This window comes from Terrapene carolina, unplaced genomic scaffold, assembly GCF_002925995.2.
Source record: "Terrapene carolina triunguis isolate 2854851 unplaced genomic scaffold, T_m_triunguis-2.0 Scaffold69, whole genome shotgun sequence".
NCBI classification, from domain to species: Eukaryota; Metazoa; Chordata; order Testudines; family Emydidae; genus Terrapene; species Terrapene triunguis.
This window is the reverse complement of record NW_020664420.1, coordinates 44,977,499-45,000,149: the sequence shown is the minus strand read 5'-3', so window position 1 is coordinate 45,000,149 and position 22,651 is coordinate 44,977,499. Positions and strand designations below refer to the sequence as shown.

General features: G+C 41.0%; 1 protein-coding gene across 3 annotated transcripts in view; it reads left to right on the top strand.

Moving 5' to 3' along the window:
* The window catches only part of HAPLN1 (hyaluronan and proteoglycan link protein 1), an 84,629-nt gene extending 65,326 nt beyond the window's left edge, over nucleotides 1-19,303 (top strand). For all 3 annotated transcript variants that reach the window (XM_026649163.2, XM_026649161.2, XM_026649160.2), the window contains 2 exons: nucleotides 7,046-7,348; nucleotides 17,702-19,303. In XM_026649163.2, coding sequence (XP_026504948.1) covers nucleotides 7,046-7,348; nucleotides 17,702-17,991 — 593 coding nt within the window. In that variant the 3' untranslated portion in view covers nucleotides 17,992-19,303. The remainder of the gene's footprint in view (nucleotides 1-7,045; nucleotides 7,349-17,701) is intronic.
* Nucleotides 19,304-22,651: the final 3,348 nt, after the last annotated feature.

Below are 22,651 nucleotides of genomic sequence, written 5' to 3'. Positions count from 1 at the left end.
TCCACACTTGGCTCTTGCCAGGCTGAGCCTGCCTGCCCACACCTGGTATGCCTGGCTCAGAGGGGCAGGGCCCTGGGTTGTTTCTGGGGCAGGCCCAGCCCTTGCACTATGTCAGGGTCAGGTGCAGACTCACCGCTGGGTCCATGTCCTGAGGCAGGAGAGGAAGGGCTGCTGAGTGATCTCCCACCTCCATTCAGCCAGTGGCCTGTGCTCCCCACTGCCATGCTGGATCCTCCACATTTATTTATTAATTAATAAATAACAAATAAAATTTGCAGAATTTTAAAATGTGCTCAGGGTTTTTATTTTTTTAGCACAGAATTCCCGCAGGAGTAATGTTCAAGAAATATGAATTCATATTGGAACAGGGGCAGAGAACTGCTGCTAGGATGATCAGGGGAAAGGGGGTCCTATCTCATAAGAAGAGACTGGAAGAGCTTGGCTTGTTTAGTCTAGCAAAATTAAGGCTGAGAGGTGATATGATTACGCTATAAATACATCTGCAGTGTAGACACCAGGGAAGGTGAAGAGCTATTTAAGCTAATGGACAAAGCTGGCCCAAGAACAAATAGGCATTAAACTGCCCATGAACAAATTAGAAGAAGGTTTTAATCATCAGAAGGGTGAGGTCTGGAACAGCCTCCTAACGGGAATTGTTGGGGCAAACAACTTAATTAATTTTAAGCGAAAGCTGGACAAATGTATGATTGGGATTGTATGAAGAGGTTTCTTCTCATGGTGGGAAGCAGGGCTTGCGAGCTTTGGGAGTCCCTTCTGCTTTATGTGCTACATTCCTAAATTTCACGCTTCAGAACTTCAGCTGGTCACCCGCAGGTAGGGTGACCACATGTTCTGATTTTATAGGTACAGTCCAGATATTCGGGGCTTTTTCTTATATAGGCACCTATTACCACCCCATCCCCGTCCCGGTTTTTTCACACTTTCTATCTGGTCACCCTACCTTCAGGAGTCAGGAAGGGATTCTCCCTCCATCCCTCCAGAGCATTTGGGGCCTTTTTTTGTCTCCTTCCTCTGAAGCACAAGGCATGTCCGTGGCTGGAGATGGGACACTGGATGGGGTGGTTCAGGGCACTGATGTGGTACCAAGCATTCTCTCTCTCAGGTGTGTAGCTGGCTGGTTCTTGCTCACGTGCTCAAGGTCTAAAATTGATCATCATATGTGGGGTCAAGAAAGAATTTTCCTCCAGGTCAGCTTGGCAGTAACCTTGGGATTTTTTAGCATTTTTCTGAAGCATGTGGGTGCAGATTTCTTGTTGAGATTATCTGGGTATATGTCACTTAATCAATTCCTTGACGTTGCAAATGCCTCGGATACCGGTGCACTTCGATCCCTCCTATTCTCTGCCTGTGACACGTAATAGTTTAATATCTTGCAGGCTGTAATGCTTTGGTCTAATTTTAGTTGCTGGGTTTAGTGTGCGTTTACTGTGTGATATTGGTGGCCTGTGATATTCAGGAGGAAGACTAGATGATCTGGTGGTCTCCTCTGGCCTTAAACGCTATGAGTAACTGCTTTTGAAATAAATGGAATAGCATAGCTCAGTAGTTCCCAAACTTGTTCCGCCGCTTGTGCAGGGAAAGCCCCTGGTGGGCCGGGCCGGTTTGTGCATCTGCCGGGTCCGCAGGTTCGGTCGATCGCGGCTCCCAGTAGCCGCGGTTCGCTGCTCCAGGCCAATGGGAGCTGCTGGAAGCAGCAGCCAGTACGTCCCTTGGCCCGCGCCGCTTCTAGCAGCTCCCATTGGCCTGGCGCAGCGAACCGCGGCTACTGGGAGCTGCGATCGACCGAACCTGTGGACGCGGCAGGTACACAAATCAACCCGGCCCACCAAGGGCTTTCCCTGCACAATGGCGGAACATGTTTGGGAACCACTGGCATTGCTAAAGCTCCATACATCACACTGGAAATGTATTCAGAAGAGTCTGGCTTTTAATACCCATTGAAATTGAAATATGGTTTATATTATATGCGATCTAGACTACTTCCAAAAGAAAAGTTTAGCATAGCTTCCAATGAATTCCCTTTCATGCAGTTCATAAAGCTTCTGCCTATTAACCAAACAAGTCCCACTTTGCATCTCTGCTGAGCTGTTATGCAAGTCAAATAAAGAATTCCATACATTTCGTTGCTGAGGTGAAAGGATCTGGCACACACTCTCCTACAAAACCTGCCAGGATTACAGGAGAGTGGAGCCACTTGATGAACTGGCTGCCCAATGATGGCTAGATTATCTGGGATCCCTGGAGCAGTGTGAGAAAACCCAGCACCCCAAAAAGTATAGCAGACTGGGAGACGGAGCTGGATTCTGAAGGAGAGAGAAGGAGTTTCTGTGTTCACTCTGAATTATAAAAACATGAAGTGGAAAATGCTGCTTAAGCCATCTAGTGTATCGCCCTGCCAGTGTAAGATTGCTCCCTGCAGTACAGTATATAGGGAGCTTTACTGTATCTGTGTTGACTCTGGCTACGGGAAGCCTTGCTTTTCTGTTTAGACTAGAACTAAAGGAAGACTATTTCTTTACTCTGGCTATGGACAGCCTCTCCACCCTCCCACCTCCATCTGGGCTAACAGAATTTTGTGTTGTCTACTTCTGTCTGTAAATGGTCACCCGTACAAGCTTACTGAATGTATATAATGGTATCTCAGTAGATCCACTACTCCTATTAACTGCTGTCATAACAGTCCTATTTAAGGTTACTTTATTATGTAAGGCACACTTGTGATGGTTTTAAGGGTGACTAGTGTAAACTGCCCTTCTTTACACTAGGAGCATGACACAGAAGGCTAATACTGGGTTTGTATTTAGAAATATTGTATTACATTAGAAGCACAAATATAATTGGCCTTCCCACATCTCAAACAGGCCTGTCCATTTAAGGTGGGATTTTGCAAAAGTTCCTTAGGCACCTAATTCCCACTGATTTTCAATGGGATTTGGGCATCCAGCTCCCATAAGCTTGATCAAAAATCCCATCCCTTAATACATGTGTAAAGAAAGCATTTCTGAGCCAGAATAAAGAGTAAAAGTAATAGGCTTCCTTCTACTGGTATCTCGAGACCCCAGATGGAAGATGAGATTAAAGAAGGATGGAGGAATGTAGCCACCAGCTGAGTGTTGTGGTCAGTGGTCTTCAATGCACTGAGTTTAATAGGGGTTTGAATGTACATTGTGAATGTTCACGAGCCAAAGATCTGTCTGAATAGTACCAATATTCATATTATTGGGTGAATTTGATATTGCTCATCCCTAGCTAATTACAGCCCCCGCCCCCTGAGAATCAGTAAGTGATTCAGCACTTTCCTAAGCTCACCATAGGCAGCAGTATTGCAGGAAATACAGTTCTGTACTGTAGTGTCACAGATTAGTCGGTGAACTTGCATATCATGTGAGCGACAGTACTTCTACACAAAAGGGGTGAATTTTATGAGGAGAAACTCAGCACTAAAGTCCAATCCTCAAAGGTATTTAGGCACCTAACTCCCATTAAAATAAATGGGAAGTAGATGTTGGGATACTTTTAAGGAACTGAGCCCAACTGTGTTCCTTTCCCTTTTTCTCTTTCTAAATATTTATTTGACTAAGCTTGTAGTAAAAGCCAAAGCCTGTGTTTGTGCACTAGGATGTGATCATTCAAACAAACACAGGTGTGTTTATTGAAATGTGCATTACTTCAAATAGTTGTCATGCTAAGTTTGTGGATTCATTCTAATTTCCGTTACAATCACCAGTTCTCCGGACTCTGATTTAGTAAGTACAGAATCATAGAACAAGTGCAATTGTGGGTCTGTCATTCAATTACAAATATCTTCAACAGTGACCTGAAGTGGCCTTGGTTCTTCTTGACGTTCTTCTTCAGATGTAGAGCGAAGAAAAGCTGTTCTTTGAGAGTGTATATTTAAGTGAATTGAGTACTTATGAAAGGTGCTATATATTGACAGTACTATAAACGGTGTTGTTGTAGCTGTGTCGCTCCCAGGATATTAGAAAGAGAAGGTGGATGAGGTAATAGCTTTTACTACACCAGCTTGTGTTGGTGAGAGAAAGTTTGTAAGCTTGTCTCTCTCTAGTATTGTAAATGAAGAAACGGATTTCTAACCTGCTTCACCAAACTGAAGAGTTGCACCACTGAGGTCAGTATAGGTACAGATTTGGGGCCCTGACCTTCCACAAGTCATATCAATGTTCCTACAAATTGGCATGATGAACTCCTAGAGGATTAAGGTAGACTGTTGCAAATAAGCTTCCTACAAAAACAAATCACTTGGTTGGGTGGTAGAAGCAACTGGCGGCATAGATAGTGTGGTCACCATGTTTTTTGTCTTGGAGTTACATTTGACATGGTGACATGGAAAAGAGGAGGGGGGAAGGGAAATCACAATGCAGTTTTTCTTAGTGAATCAGGGGCAAGGCTAAAGATGAGAATTTTCATGACCTCTACATTTGGTGGGGACATGCCAGTCTCTTACCAGCATCAGATTTACATGTTATTTAAAGAGCCCAAAGAGGTATCCATAGGCAGAAAAAGACACAAGGAACTGCCTTCTCTTTCCCCAAATCCTAAATTGAATTTATTACTGTTATGGAGAGGAGATGTTATAGTCCTATAAGTCAGGAGTTTTTGATTCCATTTCCAGCTGTAGAAAAATGTAACCTTCAGGATGGTCTTTTGCTCCATCCAAAAATGTATGTAATGGATTGTCGTATAGAGATTGGTGACAAGAACTGAAGCTAAAGATGCTGGGTAACTAACTAGTGCACAAAAGCGTAGTAAGAGTAACTGCAGCAGTAGAGAGATTCGTAATACAGGTCATCCCTATTAATTCAACATTAAAAGCTATAGGGAAAGAAGGCACAGCAGCAGTAGATAACAATTAAATACAGGGTAAAGCGGAGCTACACAAAGCATGGATCACGGGACAAATCCAGCCTAAACTGTCATGTAAATCACTCTTAGCCAGCCTCTCCCTGTAGCTGCAGAGGGAAGTCAGTTTAATCAATTGCAGGTTTTTATTGTAGATGAACTCTAACAAAAAGCAGCTTCTAATCTGTTGAGGAAGATACACCCACAAGCTAATATTACAGTTGTGCGCATATTTATGTGTTAAAACATAGCCAAAATTATTAAATGCGAGTGGAAATATTAAGCATCTAAATCCATAGTTAGCCACTTAAATAAAATTATGTTTTACAGCAGCACACATTACCTAAAGGTCCTAAAATCACTTCAGCAATAGTCACGGGATGGTCTGAGTGCTCAGCCCCTCTGGAAATGAGGCTTTTTTTTCATGCCTGCTTGTGGACCTGACTTGGACTGTTGACATTTATATGCAGAATAGATACAATCCTTGTTTCTGGTAAATTGCCAGTATTACCCTCAGTAGTTCATTCCTTGGGCATCCCTAGAGTAAAATCAATAACAAGACCAAGTGGAAAAAGAGATCCAGAATGAATTTAAACATGTAGAATATGTATACCTTATTATTTAAGATATCATAGTTAATAACATATGTATTACCTTTATTTTCATAGTTTATAGTTCAGAATAGCTAATAACTGAAGCTTCCTAAACAGAAGAGGCTTGCGAAGGAGAAGAAAATTAGCAACTAGAGTTCATGAATAGGGAGAGAATACAAAGAAAGGTAGATTTCTAGTTAATCTTGGTGCCTTTTGGCTCTTCTCCTAATGCTTCATCTCATCCCCCACGTTCTCCCCACCCTACTCTACTCTGTTCTACAGCTGAGCAGAAAACTTCAGCTCTGGATCTTGTTTGGATCAGGTATTTTGTTTCACCTTATAGAGCCTGGACTAACTTTGTCTGCCAAATTCAGATCCGAGTTAGGTTTTGAAACCCTAACAAAATCTGGGATGCTTTTGCTTCAGTTCTAGCTCTGCTCTTTGCTGAATTTTATCAGAGCCAGCTGGGAAGATCTCTTCTGAGATGTTGTTTGCCATGTCTCTCCTGTGTCCAGCTGTGATTTTTTTTGATTGAAGGGCACCATGTAAACAAACAAAAAAAAGTGCCGAGGGAAAAGCTACAGGGTAGAGTGGGGTGAATGAGTGTCATTAAATATTGCTGTTCAGACAATTCTAAAACTTCCCTAGGTTCATCTGTCTCTACTTAGATGCATCTTCTTTTTAAACAAAAGTTATCTGTGTTGTATCCCTCTTCAAAGGCTAAGCAGATTGGTCCTCATGTGTTGTGAGGAAACATCCCACAACCTTGTGTTCCCTGCACTTGGGCCAGCCACAATCTCTGCCCGCACTCCTCTGAATGCCCTCTGGCTATGCCCACTGTGCTGTTAGCCACCCAAAAGGGGACAGGGAGGTGGCGGCGTCCCAAATCCTCCACAGTGGCTAGCAGAACTGTCTGGCTGTGCAGGAGAGCATGTGCTGCATCCCCTTCTAAGGTGTAGTAGCAGAGAGAGGGAAATGCCTCTCTGTGCTGCCTCCATGGAGGAGCTGTGGCTAAAAGCCACACTACAGCCATTTAACAGGATCGGCTGACCATTCTTTTAAATGTTCCCTTAAACTAAACCCACTAAATATAATCCCTTGATTTTCCTTGCTTACTTTGACATTTTCCTTCTAAAAACCCCCAGTCCCTTAACCACTGCTGCTGCCTTCCTCTGACCTACCTGCAGTTTGTCTGCATGTGGTTGGTAGTAAGGTCCCCAGAACAGAATGCTGTCAGAATGTGCAAGGGTGAGGTTCTGGTGTCAGTACAAAGGCTGCAGCTAAGAGCAGGAGACAGAATTGGTCAGGTTCCAGAAGGAAAGAGTGTGAGGCTATCAGACAAGGAAGCCTGACATGTCAGGAGATAGTCAGACAATGTTCTCTGACCAAACAGCTGACTTGCTGGCAGAGAATTTTCCTAGAAATAAAACCACCAGTTGCAGTTGTATTATTTTGGCATCTCACATAGTTAACCTTAAATTTGTCCTTTTGATACCAGTAAATGATATTTCTCTCTGTTGTGTTTTTTATATAGTTAAACAGCTAATAGCCTTTCTTCCTTTCTGATATAGGTGTTGTATTCCCTTACTTTCCACGTCTGGGTCGCTACAACCTAAACTTCCACGAGGCTCAGCAAGCTTGTCTGGACCAAGATTCTGTTATCGCCTCCTTTGACCAATTGTATGAGGCGTGGAGGTCGGGGCTGGATTGGTGTAATGCAGGCTGGCTCAATGATGGATCAGTTCAGTACCCTATCACCAAACCCAGAGAGCCCTGCGGAGGAAAGAACACAGTGCCTGGAGTCAGGAATTATGGGTTCTGGGATAAAGATAAAAGCAGATATGATGTTTTCTGTTTTACATCAAACTTCAATGGTAAGAGTTTTGAATCACTTCTACCTTTAAGAAGGCCATTTCTGTACTGAAAAGCAGCAAGAGATGTTTGATTTGTCAAAGTGCATGTTAGTTTTGGAAACTGTTATCATTGAATTTATGAGGAAATGAGTCAGGAGTGAAAAAAAGACAAATTTTGCCACGTTTTCATGTCTTCATTTTTAAAAGCAATAGTTCAGAATGAATACTGGCAGCACATTCATGTGTCTCTGTTTTCATTCCTAGAAATTTGTGTAGGTATGTTCCATATTGATACACTGCCTAGTTTATTTAAGTTAAAGCAATGGAGAAATCAGTGTTTCCTTTCATTAAGTTGCCTCCTTAAGTAAATAGTGAGGATATATTACAAGTTAAAAACCTACCGAAAGGTAAAAACCCACAAGGAACAATTGTGATTAGGAATTCACTGTTCCTATGTAACTTTAATGCCACTTTATACTCTCTAATAAAGTATCAGACAGTTCCATTTTGTATGGTAACCGTCGCCTAACAAGGGCGTACCATATTTGACAGGGTAACAAGCCTTGTGGATAGGGGGAAAGCTGTAGAAATGGTATATCTTGACTTTAGTAAGGCTTTTGATACTGTCTGGTATGACCTTCTCATAAACAAACTAGGGAAATACAACCTAGATGGCGCTACTATAAGGTGGGTGCAGAACTGGTTGGCAAACAGTTCCCAGAGAGTAGTTATCAGTGGTTCACAGTCAAGCTGGAAGGTCATGAGTGGGGTCCCACAGAGATCGGTTCTGGGTCTGGTTCTGTTCAATATCTTCATCAGTGATTAAGGTAGTGGCATAGAGAGTACACTTATAAAGTTTGTGGATGATACCAACTTGGGAGGGGTTGCAAGTGCCTTGGAGGATAGGATTAAAATTCAAAATGATCTGGACAAACTGGAGAGATGGTCTGAAGTAAATAGGATAAAATGCAATAAGGATAAATGCAAAGTACTCCACTTAAGAAGGAACAATCAGTTGCACACATACAAAATGGGAAATGGCTGCCTAGGAAGGAGAACTGTAGAAAGGCATCTGAGGGTCATAGTAGATCACAAGCTAAATATGAATCAACAGTATAACACTGTTGTAAAAAAAGCAAACATCATTCTGGGATGTATCAGCAGGAGTATTGTAAGCAAGACATGAGAAGTAATTCTTCTGCTCTACTCTGTGTTGATTAAGCCTCAGCCGGAGTATTGTGTCCAGTTCTGGGCACCACATTTCAGGAAAGACGGACAAATTAGAGAAAGTCCAGAGAAGAGCAACAAAAATGATTAAAGGTCTAGAAAACTTGACCTATGAGGGAAGATTGAAAAAATTGGGTTTGTTTAGTCTGGAAAAGAGAAGTCTGAGGGGGGATGATAACAGTTTTCAAGTACAAAAAGGTTGTTACAAGGAGGAGGGAGAAAACTTGTTCTCCTTAACCTTTGAGGATAGGACAAGAAGAAATGGGCTTAAATTGTAGCAACGGCAGTTTAGGTTGGACATTAGGAAAAAAAATCCTAACCATCAAGCACTGGAATAAACTGCCTAGGGTGGTTGTGGAATTTCTGTCACTGGAGATTTTTAAGAGCAGTTAGACAAGTGCCCGTCAGGAATGGCCTAGATAATACATAGTCCTGCCTTGAGTGCAGGAGACTGGACTAGAAGACCTCTCCAGGTCCCTTCCAGTTCTATGATTCTAATAGCAATCTTGTTAATTCCTGGCTTCTGTGACTAATAATTTAGGCTCTTTCGTCACACCTTTCTACACTGCCTTTGCTCCCTTCCTATATAGTTTTGTAGGCTACCTGCTCTGAGCTTGAGTTGCTCTAAGCTGCAGGTTCTTGACTGCAAGCCTTGGATTTGGAGCAGTCTAATCTTTGGTAGATATTAGTAGGGGTGCAGCTGAATAGGAAGCGGTGGTCACTGCTTGCTATAGCTGAAGGGTTAGTCTGAGAACTTCATAGCATTGCTCAAAAAGATTGCTACAACCAATAGCAAGGATCAGGGCCATCACAGACCACAAGCAAAGACAGCTTCCCTCCTTAGCATCTCCACAGCCAGCCTTCTGTGACCAGGTTAGGGCCTCTTGCTTGTGAATAATTTTTATCTGTCTTGGAAAGCAGATGTTTCTCTTTTAGCCCAGCAGCATAAGATGAGTGCACTTCTTTACATATTCACATATGGTACATCCACCATGAAATGTGTTTGTCTTAGAACACACAAGATTAAACACATTTCTTGCTTTAAGCACAGATACTTAATTCTGTGTTTGCGTCACTTTCTTAACCCCCAAAAGGTCTAATTTTTAAATGCATTATCTGCCAAAGTTAGTAAATCTTTGACAAAACTCAGTTCTCTCCTGAAGAGGATGTTAAATATGGACATTAAATTAAATCATGAAATGGAAGTACCTTAGTACTGCTTTAAGTGCAAATCTGAATGTAGCAACTTAAAGGCTGGAGATGCTAGGTCAGCTCCATGCTGGATTGAGTGAATCATATAACTCTAAAACTATATATACACTTCATAAAGCACTAAAGATTGCGGCTTTGTAGCATATATTCTTATCAGCTACTAAGGGAAGATGTTGCAGTAAAGCTTTCTCATGCTCTTTAACAACACAACACACTATAAAATTAGTTTCAGGACTTTTTCAGGATGGGGTGGGAGGGATAGCTCAGTGGTTTGAGCATTAGCCTGTTAAACCCAGGGTTGTGAGCTCAATCCTTGAGGGAGCCACTTAGGGATCTGGGGCAAAAATCAGTACTTGGTCCTGCTAGTGAAGGTAGGGGGCTGGACTCAATGACCTTTCAAGGTCCCTTCTGGAGATAGGTAGATTTCCATTTTTATGAAATTACCTGTTATGATCTTTATAGGACCTGACCACTGTTCAATCCATCTATACCCATTTCACTCTCAAAACATATTTTATTAGATTGTATAAATACAGGCTTGTGATTTGTAGTTATATAGGCAAAGTAAAACACACACCTTATGCAAGTACTAATAATGTCTGACCATGGTTTATGCTCATACTGCATTTGGCTGCTGACAAGCCCTCGGTGTTGACTTGTAATATTCTTAGGGCTAGCCTGATGGCTTGAACATTGTGGGGTGGAACTGCATCAGGAATGTTGGCTGACAAGTGACTGAGATTCAGCCCTAGAAAGGACATTGAATGCAGTCCTCTGGTTGGATCATCATTGTCCCCAGTATGAACTGACGGGTTGCACAATGAGAACACTGATCCATCAACCCCATCATCCAGTTTAGTCCTCTGTTACTCTGCAGCAGAATACTGTGCTCCAGTCTGGCTCCGTTCATCTCATGTCAAGTTGGTGATATACTACTATATTCAACCAATCGCACGGTAGCTGGAATGATTCAACCCACACTAATACCATGGCTCCCCCTGTTAAGCAACAGCACTCTTCCACACCTGCATTGGGAGGATGCCATAGTCAGAAGGGTTGAGAATCTCAGGGCAAACCCAAGCCTTCCACTGTTCACAGGCCCCTTCGGCCACCCGAAAGCGCACTTGTCATCGAAGCACCCACTGCGAGCCCATTTGCCCTGCCCAGACTTCTCTGTGACGTCAAAGTGCTGTGAAGAATGGGCTGTAGCGGATGTCAGAAACTGTCCCTTATAATTGACCTGACCATATGCATACCCAGCTTTGATTTGCCACCGCACTAGTGAGCCCTTCCAAACCAATTATGAACGGGCCAGGGCTAGTATGTAGGCAGTCATCACACCTTGGACCAATAAGAGACCCCCATATGTGGTAGTGGCCAAAGACAGACAAAGTCTCACATCACTGTCTGCCCTCTGACCAGGTTTGATGGTCTCTGCAGTTCACTCATGTGGCTGCTGCAAATTGGCTTGGCAAGCACTGTTAAAAGAAGAACTATGATTTACAAAAGCTCATAGTGGAACATTTTATAAATCTAAACAATGAACTTACATTAAGAGAATTTTAAAGCTGTATGGTTAGCTCTCAACGGTCAAGAAATACCAAAGTTAAAGATGTGCACAAAAACTTTACCTCTGCTCCTTTTTACATATACATTACAACAGTCTTTAATTAGGTGCTCAGATACTAGAGGTCGTATATATGTATGTAGCTAGGTAACATGATCGCATACAATATATAATTTTTCTGCCTCCCTAAATACATGTATTTTTCATTCTTGTATGTTTACAATTAATTTCTTTCTACTAAGAAAAACTATTGGAAATGAATATGCACAGGGGAGCAGCATTAAAATTGTACTTGTAATCTTGGCATTTCCTGATGTCTGTGTGTCCCTGCAACTTTAATTGGACCCATACCCTATACTTTTTACTACCTAGTTAAGTTAGTCAAACATGTGCACATTGCACGTTTTTTTAAATTTAGCAGTCTTGCAAGAAACGTGGAAAATGCAGTGTGCATACTGTAGTAAGTGGTTATTAGAGGCAAAATCAAAACTAATTTATATCAGAGAGAGTTATACCTCTTTCCACTTTCAACCTCCAGCTGTTCCAGATGTTAATAAAAGTTCACAAAGTGAAATATGTTTTCTTCTTGGTCCTTGTACTCAAAAACAGCTAAACTGTTTTTACTCAGATGCCCCAGTGAAAAAGTTACTTTTAAGCAGCTACATCTTCGGGGCTGAATTTTTTTTTTTTCTTTCAGGGTATGTTTTAGAAAGTTACGAGCTACTGAAAATAAGGATTAGGATGGAAACTATTCTGCAACCTTAGCTAGAGTAGTTACTGCCAATCAGGGTTTCTCAAATTTCATTACACTGCAACCCTGTTGTGACAACAAAAGTTACCACATGACACCAGGAGGTGGGACTAAAGTCTGAGCCTGCCCGAGCCCCAACGTCCCAGGTGAGGGGAGGCCAAAGCCCTTCAGGCCCAGACCGGTGGCCTGTAACCCTGAGCCCTGCTACCAAGGCCTGAAGCCCTCGTCTTCGTACCTGGGAGGTGGGACTCAGGCTTTGGCTTCAGCAAGTCTAATGCCAGCCCCAGCAACCCCATTAAAATAGGGTCATGATCCACTTTGGAGTGCTGACCCAGTTTGAGAACTGCTGGATAGTAAAAGTCCTTTCTAGTCTAGGTACTATATTAGTTTGAGTGGGTTGAATGGGATGCTGGACCCTTGTGTTGGTTCCAGGGTTCTAAGAGGTGGAGGGTTGGCAATCTCACCTTACTCCTATTACAGTTTTTTCTGGAAATTCCCTGTGCAGTGTCTGCTGCTTCATGCCCAGTCCTTTAGAACATTCAGTGATTTGACAGTCAGGGCCGGCTCCAGGCACCAGCTCAGCAAGCAAGTGCTTGGGGCAGCCAAGGGGAAGGGGCAGCAAGTCGGGCTCTTTGGCGGCAGGTCCCTCAGTCTCTCTCGGAGGGAAGGACCCGCTGCCGAAGAAGAAAGCGGTGCGGTGGAGCTGCCACCGAACGCGGCTTTTTTTTTTTTTTCTTTTTTTTTTTCCCTCCTCCCCGCAACTTGGGGCTGCAAAAACCCTGGAGCTGGCCTTGTTGACAGTCTGCATGTGAGGAAGAAAATGGTGATTTTTAATACTTTGAAAATCAGTTAAACTTGAACAGAATTTTATAAGACAAAAGAAAATATAGACTAACAGGTTGCTCCTGCCAAATTTCAAAGGCCTGCTGCAAATAATTATGGTTTTAATGCTTCTCAAAAAAACAGAAAAAAAAAAAGTCACATGTATTCTTTATACTGGAAAGCAACCCGAGTAGAGGGTTAGTACTAGCTTCCTCTATAAAATATAGATGAAGTCTGAGTGGGGTTTGCTTTACACATTCTGCTCATTAATATGCATTTTGTTACATGCTTTGCACACTGAACAGCACCATATAATTGATTTTTTAAATTTGTTCTAACAGAGTAAAAATCACAAATCTCTTGTGTTACAAAATGCACTTTTACAAAAAATCCCATTTAATTTATTCAGTGTAGCAGCAAGCCAGTCATATCAATGTTGGAGGCCACAAACATCACACGTTAAGCCACCATCTTCCATTTAATGAAAGAAATGCACAATGCATAAACCATTTCTGGGTTATATATTTGTATTGCTCATTTTACCCTTCCAGGAAAATAGGACACCAAGTAATGAGTCATTGTTCCTCTGAGTGAGAGACCAAAGAAAATGAGAAGATACAACAATAATATTAAAAATAAACTGGATTCAAAAAGTCAGTGAATTAATTAGCCTATGGAATGGAGTTTGCTAGTCACCAGCCTCGCTGCTGAAAGCTGGTGCAATGAGGACCTTTGAAGGAACGTCCCTTTTCTAAAGTGGCAGAATAAAGTCAAGTTACTGTAGTTCCCCAACGTAGGGCAAAATAGATGCCAAACCTAATAAGTAACTATCCCATTTAATGAAGCGTTTCACTTCTGAGTCTTTTAACAACTCTGAAGAATAGTGGCTTTGATCAACAATTCACCGTGGCTATTAAGACTTTCTGAACTTGAGTCTGTTGAGCAGATGATGGGCTCTACACATTGTGCGAATGCCAGCAGCCTTCGGGATACATCCAAGAATATGTAAAACTCCCATGTTTTACTGTCACATTGCCATCTGACACTGGAGAACAGTTTACTTTTCCACAAACACACAATGATGTGATTAGTTGGGTTGGGTCACAGTAAAGGCAGTATTGCCAACTTGTGATTTTATCTTGACTAGCAGTTTTAGGGTGGTTTTTATGACCTGTCATATGTGCTGTCTGTGAATGCCTCAAGGTGAAGGACGTAGTCCAGCCCTGCCATCCATGTGGGAGCAGGGTTGCACTGGAGGGGGAATTCAGGGAAAAGCTGCTGCTAGGTACAGAGCCCAGCAGCAACACTTCCTGCTCCTTTGGAATGTCTCCTCTGGTTCTGGACGCTGTGGGGGCAGCAGGAGGCACCGATCGATCAAGGTGACATAGGCAGAAGAGTAGAGAGGAGTTAAAAAGTCAAAAGATAGACTAAAAACATGTTTTTAGTCTATTTTTTAAAATCATATGATTTTGAGGCTGTAACATGATTTTTGATCTCTTATGGTTGGCCGTACTATGAGAGGGTTTGTTTGTTTGTTTTTTAATTTCCTAAATCACTTATTACGTCTGTGGTGTAGTGACAAAAACAATCTGGCTTTAGCCTTCAGTTATTCAGTTACTCCAGGCAAGAACCTTATACACAGGTTTACCAACCCTGCAGAATTGTCCTGGAGTCTCCAGGAATTAAATATTAGTCTTTAATTAAAGATTATGTCACGTGATGAAACTTCCAAGAACATGACCAATTAAAATTGGCAACCTTTTTTTCCACTGGTCTGTATACTCCATTATGTCTTCCATTCCCTCTTCCCCACCAACTTTACTTATAGCAGAATCCTACTCCTTTTAAAGCAGTTGGAGCAAACAAAAGGTCTCTGGTTGCCATTGGAAAAGTATAACAAAGAAACTTGCAAGAGGTTACACTCAGAGGACTGTAAGGATCAATGACCAGGATTGTCAGTATGACGTGAAGAAATTCTACAGACAAGTGGTTTCACAGCTATCACAAGGCAAAGTTTTCCCCATTGCTCAGGATCTATTCAAGAGCCTCTACACCAATGAATGCCCCTGCACCCCCAAACACCTCTCTGAACCTGGAGTTTAAGTGGTACAGAGGGCCTTCTGTAGTACCTCTTTGTTAGTGTGCATTTCATGTCTATTGCACAGCAAACAAAAAAATGGGAGTGAAGGAAGAGGAAAATAAGGAATTAACAGACAAGTTCTCAGCTTTTTCACAAGTGCAAGGTGAAAGTTTCTACTACCACATCACGATGGATTACATATTAGAAAGAGAAAAATGTAGTTCTAGCCAAAGAACGGTCAGGCATCACTTCACACTTACATCCTCTTGATATTTGGGGATGAGATTACACCAAATTGAAGTAGCTGTTCACATATTGTCTGTACACATTGTAAAGTTTAACAATGTTTTATTTACTGCCTGGAAATCCTCTTCTCAAGGGGGCCAGCAGATGTGCACAGAGTTTATTGGTTATTTTTTAATTTAACAAAATAGTCTGGATACAGATGAACTTTTTATGCACAACATTTACTATTAGCAATGGCCTATTTAATGAATGGGCATATTAAGAGTGCTGATATTACTGAGGCCATGGGTCAAATGCACAACCTTATTGCAAATCCATGGGAAATTACCTTTCCATTGACACATGGCTTGACTAGCTGCTAATAAACTGGGATTTGCAGCCCATCAGGCAAATCTGAAAGACCATTCACTCTACAGCAAACTACCTTTGACAGAGTATGAAGAGTCTGTATCCAGTCATAGAAACCTTCTACGTTAGCAAATATTATAAAATGGTTTCAACTGCATTGAAACATAAGAAAGCATGTGCTTTTCTAAATAGATATATTACCCAATATCACCATTACTCTTCTATTGAAATGCCATTTGGAAAGTTCTTAGCGATACCTCTCAGTGAATTACAACAGATCTGTGAAAACAAAAATGAAACAAAGGAAAAGTTCTGTTAGTGACTCAACAGGCCACAAAAGTTTTTGCTTTGTTAGGATTTGTGCTCTGATATAAACAAGTCCTAATATAAAAAGGTGCAAGCCTAAAAATGGAGCTATTCCCAATTTCCATATATATTCCATCTAATCTGGCACTCCTTAATTAGGCAACAAGCCCTTTTGGGTAGTTGGCGCCAAAGGGACAGATCCTTTCCCCTGAGAAAGTCATTTGAAAGGGGGCAGAGATAGTTCTCACAAGGAGGGAAAAACAACAATAATCTGGCATACTCTTTAATAAGGAAACATAATATTTCCTTCTGGAATTAAAACAAGAGGGCCCCATACAAAAATTACCTCATTTCTTATATAAATTGTCCACAGGAAATGCGTCAGTTTGAAAGCCTGCCATGCTTATTTGGGAATTGTTAGCCTATCAGCTGACTGCAGTTCCACCTAGCAGTTGCTTAACTGTCAGTCCAATAATGATAAATAACCCTGAAGATATTGAATAAAAGGAATACAATTAATTTAAGTGATACCTTTCTTTGATGGAAGAAATTAATGTTTATATTGTTGTTGCTTACAACTTAAAAGAGATTCCCCACTTAGTTTTACTAGTGACATATATTTGTATTACCTTAGACAGAGACAGTTTTCCTCAGAGCGCTATCAGTGTTATAGCATTCTATGGTGAGAACATACCCTGTGAAGCCTAAAAAGAAACAGTAAATGTTTTTGATTGTTGTAGTAGACCAAAAACCTGCCTGTCATAAGTCTTCCTTACAAGCTCAAACTTTGCTTCTCAGAAGTTGTGCACTATTTCAGCCTTCTTACAGCAAGACTTGAAATGGTGCTTCTACTTCATCAGAAACAACAAGGAGTCTGGTGGCACCTTAAAGACTAACACCTTAAAGACTATCTGTTAGTCTTTAAGGTGCCACCAGACTCCTTGTTGTTTTTGTAGATACAGACTAACACGGCTACCCCCTGCTACTTCATCAGGAACATTGTGTCTGCCATATCAAGGAATGGTTCTTTCTGTAATGAATTAATAAAACTGCATCTGTTAGGCCTAGTCACCTTTACCTAAATACTATCACAGGTCAGATCTAAACATACCAATCTGTTTGTGACAAGAAAATGGAACATCATGATGGGTTTAATTTAATTTGCAATGTAGATTGCAAAACCATCATAATGTAAGCACTGAACTAATGTTTCATCCCTGTGAATAAACTAGAGATGTATGAATCTTGTATAGTCTGAAATGTATAAGCCGCTATTTTCTGGGACTTCAGTAGTCCTATGTGGGTATACACATGGGTTTGCTTGTATGAATCCAGTTGCAGGACTGGGGGCCTACTCTGAATTCCTGAACTTCCCCCCCCACGCGCACACACCTTTTCCTCCACATTTTCTCCCTGTGCTTTGCAATAGGAATAGAAATGTATCTAGCACAGCACAGAACTTCCACTCTCATCTCACTCTAATGCCAAGTTGGCATACATGGATAACCTATAGATTGGGTGGAGGGGGGGGGGGGAAGGGTTCGGGGGGAAAAGGGTTCAACAGAAAATGTCCGTCTTCCTCCCCCTGCTCTGTTCCTTCAGACTCCCCCTAACCAGAATGTGAACTTAATGTATTTGAATCTATTAAGTCCCAATTTTGAAAGAATGAAGTGGCTTTGAATCAAGTTCCCAGCACTAAAACAAACAGATTGTTGATATTCTACATTTTTGTATGATTTTATAGTGAAGACTATTTTTATAGAATTTCTTAATCATTTCATGTGGCTGACAACTTACTTTCTCTCTTTCCATTAGGCCGTTTTTACTACCTAATACACCCAACCAAGTTGACCTATGATGAAGCTGTGCAGGCCTGCCTCAAGGATGGATCCCAGATTGCTAAAGTAGGCCAGATATTTGCTGCCTGGAAACTTGTAGGTTATGATCGCTGTGATGCCGGCTGGCTGGCTGATGGCAGTGTCCGCTACCCAATCTCCAGGCCAAGAAGACGCTGCAGTCCTGATGAAGCAGCAGTGCGCTTTGTAGGCTTCCCAGATAAAAAACACAAGCTATATGGTGTCTACTGTTTCAGGGCGTACAACTGAAAGTACCTAGAGCACAACAATTTAAAATTCATTAAGAACATGTGAAAGATTTCTTTTCAATACGAACTCATGCAAGTTACCAAAACTGTGATAAACCTTTTTTACTTACTGTAAAGAGTCATTTTCATAAGTCCAACCCTTTAATTTGGTTTTGTTTTGATAATTCCACAGATATTTTAAATTAATATAATTGAATGAAAGCTCTAGGTAAGGAAGCTTTAGAGCCAAACTCTTTAAGCCACACCATCCCAACGAAATATATTTTTCATGAATGGGGCATGCAATAGCTTGACAATTGCTAGGACTAAATTAAGGAATGTAAGGCTACTCAAAGCAGAAGCTTTTACAAGCACAAATTTTACACATTTGTACCATTTTGAGATGCACTACAAAAATAAAATTAGATCTGCAGTTTTGAAATACGGTAATTTTTTCTTAGCGGGTTCAGTGAGGTTTTGCAAAATAAAAAAAACACAAAAATATTTTCACAGGGGGACAATATAATATATACAGTTTGATGAAAACAGCAACTCAAACAGTCCACAAAATAGGACTTATTTTACCATTTAAAATCTTGCCTTTCAGAAAAATAAGCTCATACGTGAGCCAATGCATAGCAAAAAGCACAACTAGACCTCCTGAACATTTCAATTGTGTTTTTATTGTGTGTAAAACATTGATGAGTGGGTGAATAATTAACTAATGAGTGAACCCTACTTTCTTCTTAATTCAAACTGAAGATGCCTGAGAAGTGTTGTATTACCTTTGAGTAGCTTTACTGAGTTATTTTTAAACTCTAAAGGCCATTTGCTAAGCAGCATTTAGCATCTACTCAGGGCAGTTGTATAGATGAACTGCTGGACAGACAAATTGTAAAATTTAGCAGCTTGATTTTATGTTAGCCTTTAAAATGTTATTGTCTTTATAAAAAAAAAAAATCAAATATTTCTCTGTTACTTACACGTCATGAAAGAAACATTTGGAAAAACACATTACAAATCAATACAGTCTCTACAATGGCAAAGAAAAATCTAGTCCCAACAAGCAAAGATAAAAAACAAAACAACCCCACCATATTTCCTGTTTGTATGCATACTTAAGCCCAATTTACATCCCAATACAAATATTACTGTTTCTAAACCCATCAAAGAAAAATAGTAAATGTGGTCAATTCCACCTGGTTTTAGGATTGATCATTATTAAGATTAATGGAAAACTCTAGAAATTGTTAGCAATTTCACCACAATCTGCAGAGGTCTGCATGGGAGACATTTACCTTTGTCTTCCAGTATAACAGAAAGAAAGCACTATGCACAGTGCATGGAGTTTCCTGAGGGGCTTGGGCATCAATTCTCATTAAATTAATACCCAATTCCCCTGAATTTGATATCTGAGGCCAAGATTTTCAAGAGTGACTAGTGATTTTTGAATGCTTCAATTCTGGGTGCCCAACTTCAGACACCTGAAAGCAGCCTAGTTTTCAAAGAGTGGGTGCTCAACACTTTCTGAAAATCAGACCTTAAAGGTATTTCAAGTTGGGCACCCAAAAATTGGGCCACCCAGAATTACTAAAAAGCAACAGAGAGTCCTGTGGCACCTTTAAGACTAACAGATGTATTGGAGCATAAGCTTTCGTGGGTGAATGCCCACTGCATCCGACGAAGTGGGCATTCACCCACGAAAGCTTAAGCTCCAATACATCTGTTAGTCTTAAAGGTGCCACAGGACTCTCTGTTGCTTTTTACAGATCCAGACTAACACGGCTACCCCTCTGATACCAAAATTACTAGTCACTGTTGAAAATCTTGACCTCTGCAAATCCGTTAGACAACTTTGAAATTCCCACCCGTATTAGTATCGCTATTAAAAACAAAGCAAATGTAGAAGTCTGTTTTCCTACACCATGTTTGCTGACTATGAAGATTTCAGAGGACCAATATTTGTATTAAATGAAGTTTTACAGTTTCCATAGCTAAATGAAATATAGTGGTATTATCCCAGTACGACACAGCTGGTATGCTTTCATGAATGTTTTTGTGTAGATTTTTTTCCCCACAGATATGAGTAAATAAATTTATGATTCCTGAAATGATTGTGGTTCCATTTTAAATGCATGGCAGGATTGTAGTAGAAGATATTGAATTGGTGAGCATGTTGCCATTCCCAACAAGTGCAGAAGGCAAAATTCCTTCCTGGTGAGACCTTTGTGAAATATGGATATTCGCTCATATTTTCCAGGTGAAACGATGTCATTGAAAAGAAAACTATAATAATATTTACTTCCACAAGAGACAGGGTTTCTGGCAACTCAAGCACAATGTAATCATAAGTGATTATAACATATGCACAATTAAAAGGCCAAAGCATACCTCCCTGTAGCCACACACTCTCAACTCCTTTCCCTTCAGAAGGAGGGCTCATTCCCCCCCCCCCCCCCCATACACACCTCACACACATCCCCACCACTATTTCTCTCTCTCTCTCTCTCTCTCTGCAAAGACTTTTCTGAAGGGTCTGAGGTACATCCAGGGGAAGGAGCTGGAGAATGGTTGGGCCGGGGAAGGTGTGGGCAGGACAGGGACTGGAGTAAGGCCAAAGGGATGCAGATCATCCCCCTTCCAACCCATGGAAAGTAGACAATAGAAAACATGGCCGTATCTATTCTGCACAGTCCCCTCAATAGCCCTGAGGGCAGCAAAAGCCAGAGGAAGTCACTCATAACGTGGTTCCAGTTCCCAAGCAAATTGTTAGTCCACTTGGAGTGATGTAAAGCCACAGAACCTTCATAAAAGTGACCCTGTCCTCCTGCGTGATCCTTCACATTTGGGGGATGTGCATGACTCTTTCATAGGGAGACAACTCACCAGACATCTTTCCGCTGAAGTCATCTCAGCAACTTCTTTTTCCAGAGCCCTCTCCCACAGATTTCTTATTTTGGAGAAAGAGAATCTGGCCAAGGTTTCTAACTGCAGAAATGTGAACATCCGAGTCTAGATCCTTAGGTCAGGCCAAGATGCATTTGGATCCACACCCAAATGGGGCAAGTCAGCTTTATAACACCTTTGCAGCTCCCTGATTCTGAAGCTAGCCAGCCCCCACCATAAGTTAGATTCAGGGCTATTCTAGTTTGTGCCCCACTACCCAAGCAGCCTTTCTGACAGCCAGAATGCAGCAGCACATACATCCATGGCCAGGCTCTGTACATAAGGCGCTATGATGCAGCTGGTGGCTAAGCTGGTTCTATGCCAACCAGATATTCCCCCTACAACAAGGAAATAGCCAGGTGGACAGATCCTCAAGTTTTGCAGCACAAAGGAGTCATAGCACAGAGGAATTGGGACCCTGGAATGACAATGAGCTGTAATATGATCACTGTTGGCCAAATTCTACCGTTCATTTACACCTGTGAAACCCCACAGAATATATTCGTTGTCAGGAATCAAACTCAGACCCACAGCATTGTGAAGGTCTGTGTGCGAAGTTTATTATATTATTTAAGGAAAGGCCTGATGGCTTTCTCAGAAGTATTCTAATTGAATAAGGCTAGTCTTAGCTCACCAGAGATATAATTATATCTATTTATCATTATAACAGATAACCTTAATTGGATAGTTTGCTGGGAGCACAAAAGTATGAAGCAGAAATTAACTACACTGTAAGCAGTTTTAAAGAGAAAGCATCCAATTACGTGTGAAATGGGCATAAATGAATAGACAAGAATTATATTTATTTTTTACAGCTACAGATGTAGCTCCATTTCACTTTTATAATGTCAAAGTTAGAAAACAGCCTTAACTTTTGAATATGTTTGCTAGGTGCTTGGATCATATCTGAAGAGGATGCTTAAGACCTGTTAAAAATCTGTGCTATTTTCTGTTCTTGAGGATATAAAACCTTCATCATAAGAATGAATTCATGTGCTGTGTTATTATCTTGTATTTCATAATGTATCTGAATTTTAATGCCCATGAATGACAATTAAATCACATTCTTTTCAATATGATGATTTCTTTTTATTGACTGGCCCTTCTTTTCTTTCCCAGAGAAGACAATGAGAAAAATAAAAGATTAAGAGTATGAAAGCACTTACTCTGCCAGAGTAAATAGAAAGTTGTCACAGGTATAGACATGGCCAAAAAAGAACCAGTCTATTCTGTGGATATAAGTTATAACCAAAAGAGAAACTATGTGCCTTTAGTGAGCACAAAGAATTGTTACTTTAAAAATACAGCCAGGTAAAGATTTCCAAGATCAGGAACTAATCTGTATTCATTCAAAATACTGGGCCAGATTCACAGCTGTAGCTCCACTGTCTTCTATGGAGCAGTGCTGATATAGCCCTGCTGAGTCTTCAGCTCATAGTTTTACAAGCAAAGACACTCTGCTTTGTTCAGAGCTGTCCTGGCGGTATTTGGATGACTAACCTAATTCAGCTTTAAAAAAAGAAACATGTTTACCAAAAGAGAAGAGGGCAAATACCTAACATAACTAACATGCTAGTTTAAGATTAACAATACATTATTTTCTAACAATTTATTTAAACCAGTGTCTTGATGAAACCATCTTAGACTTTATGGGCTGGGCAGTAGAGTCACACCATCCACACTAGTCTACTTACATTGACACTGACAGGTTGCATTGAGTGACATCCCAACAGGCA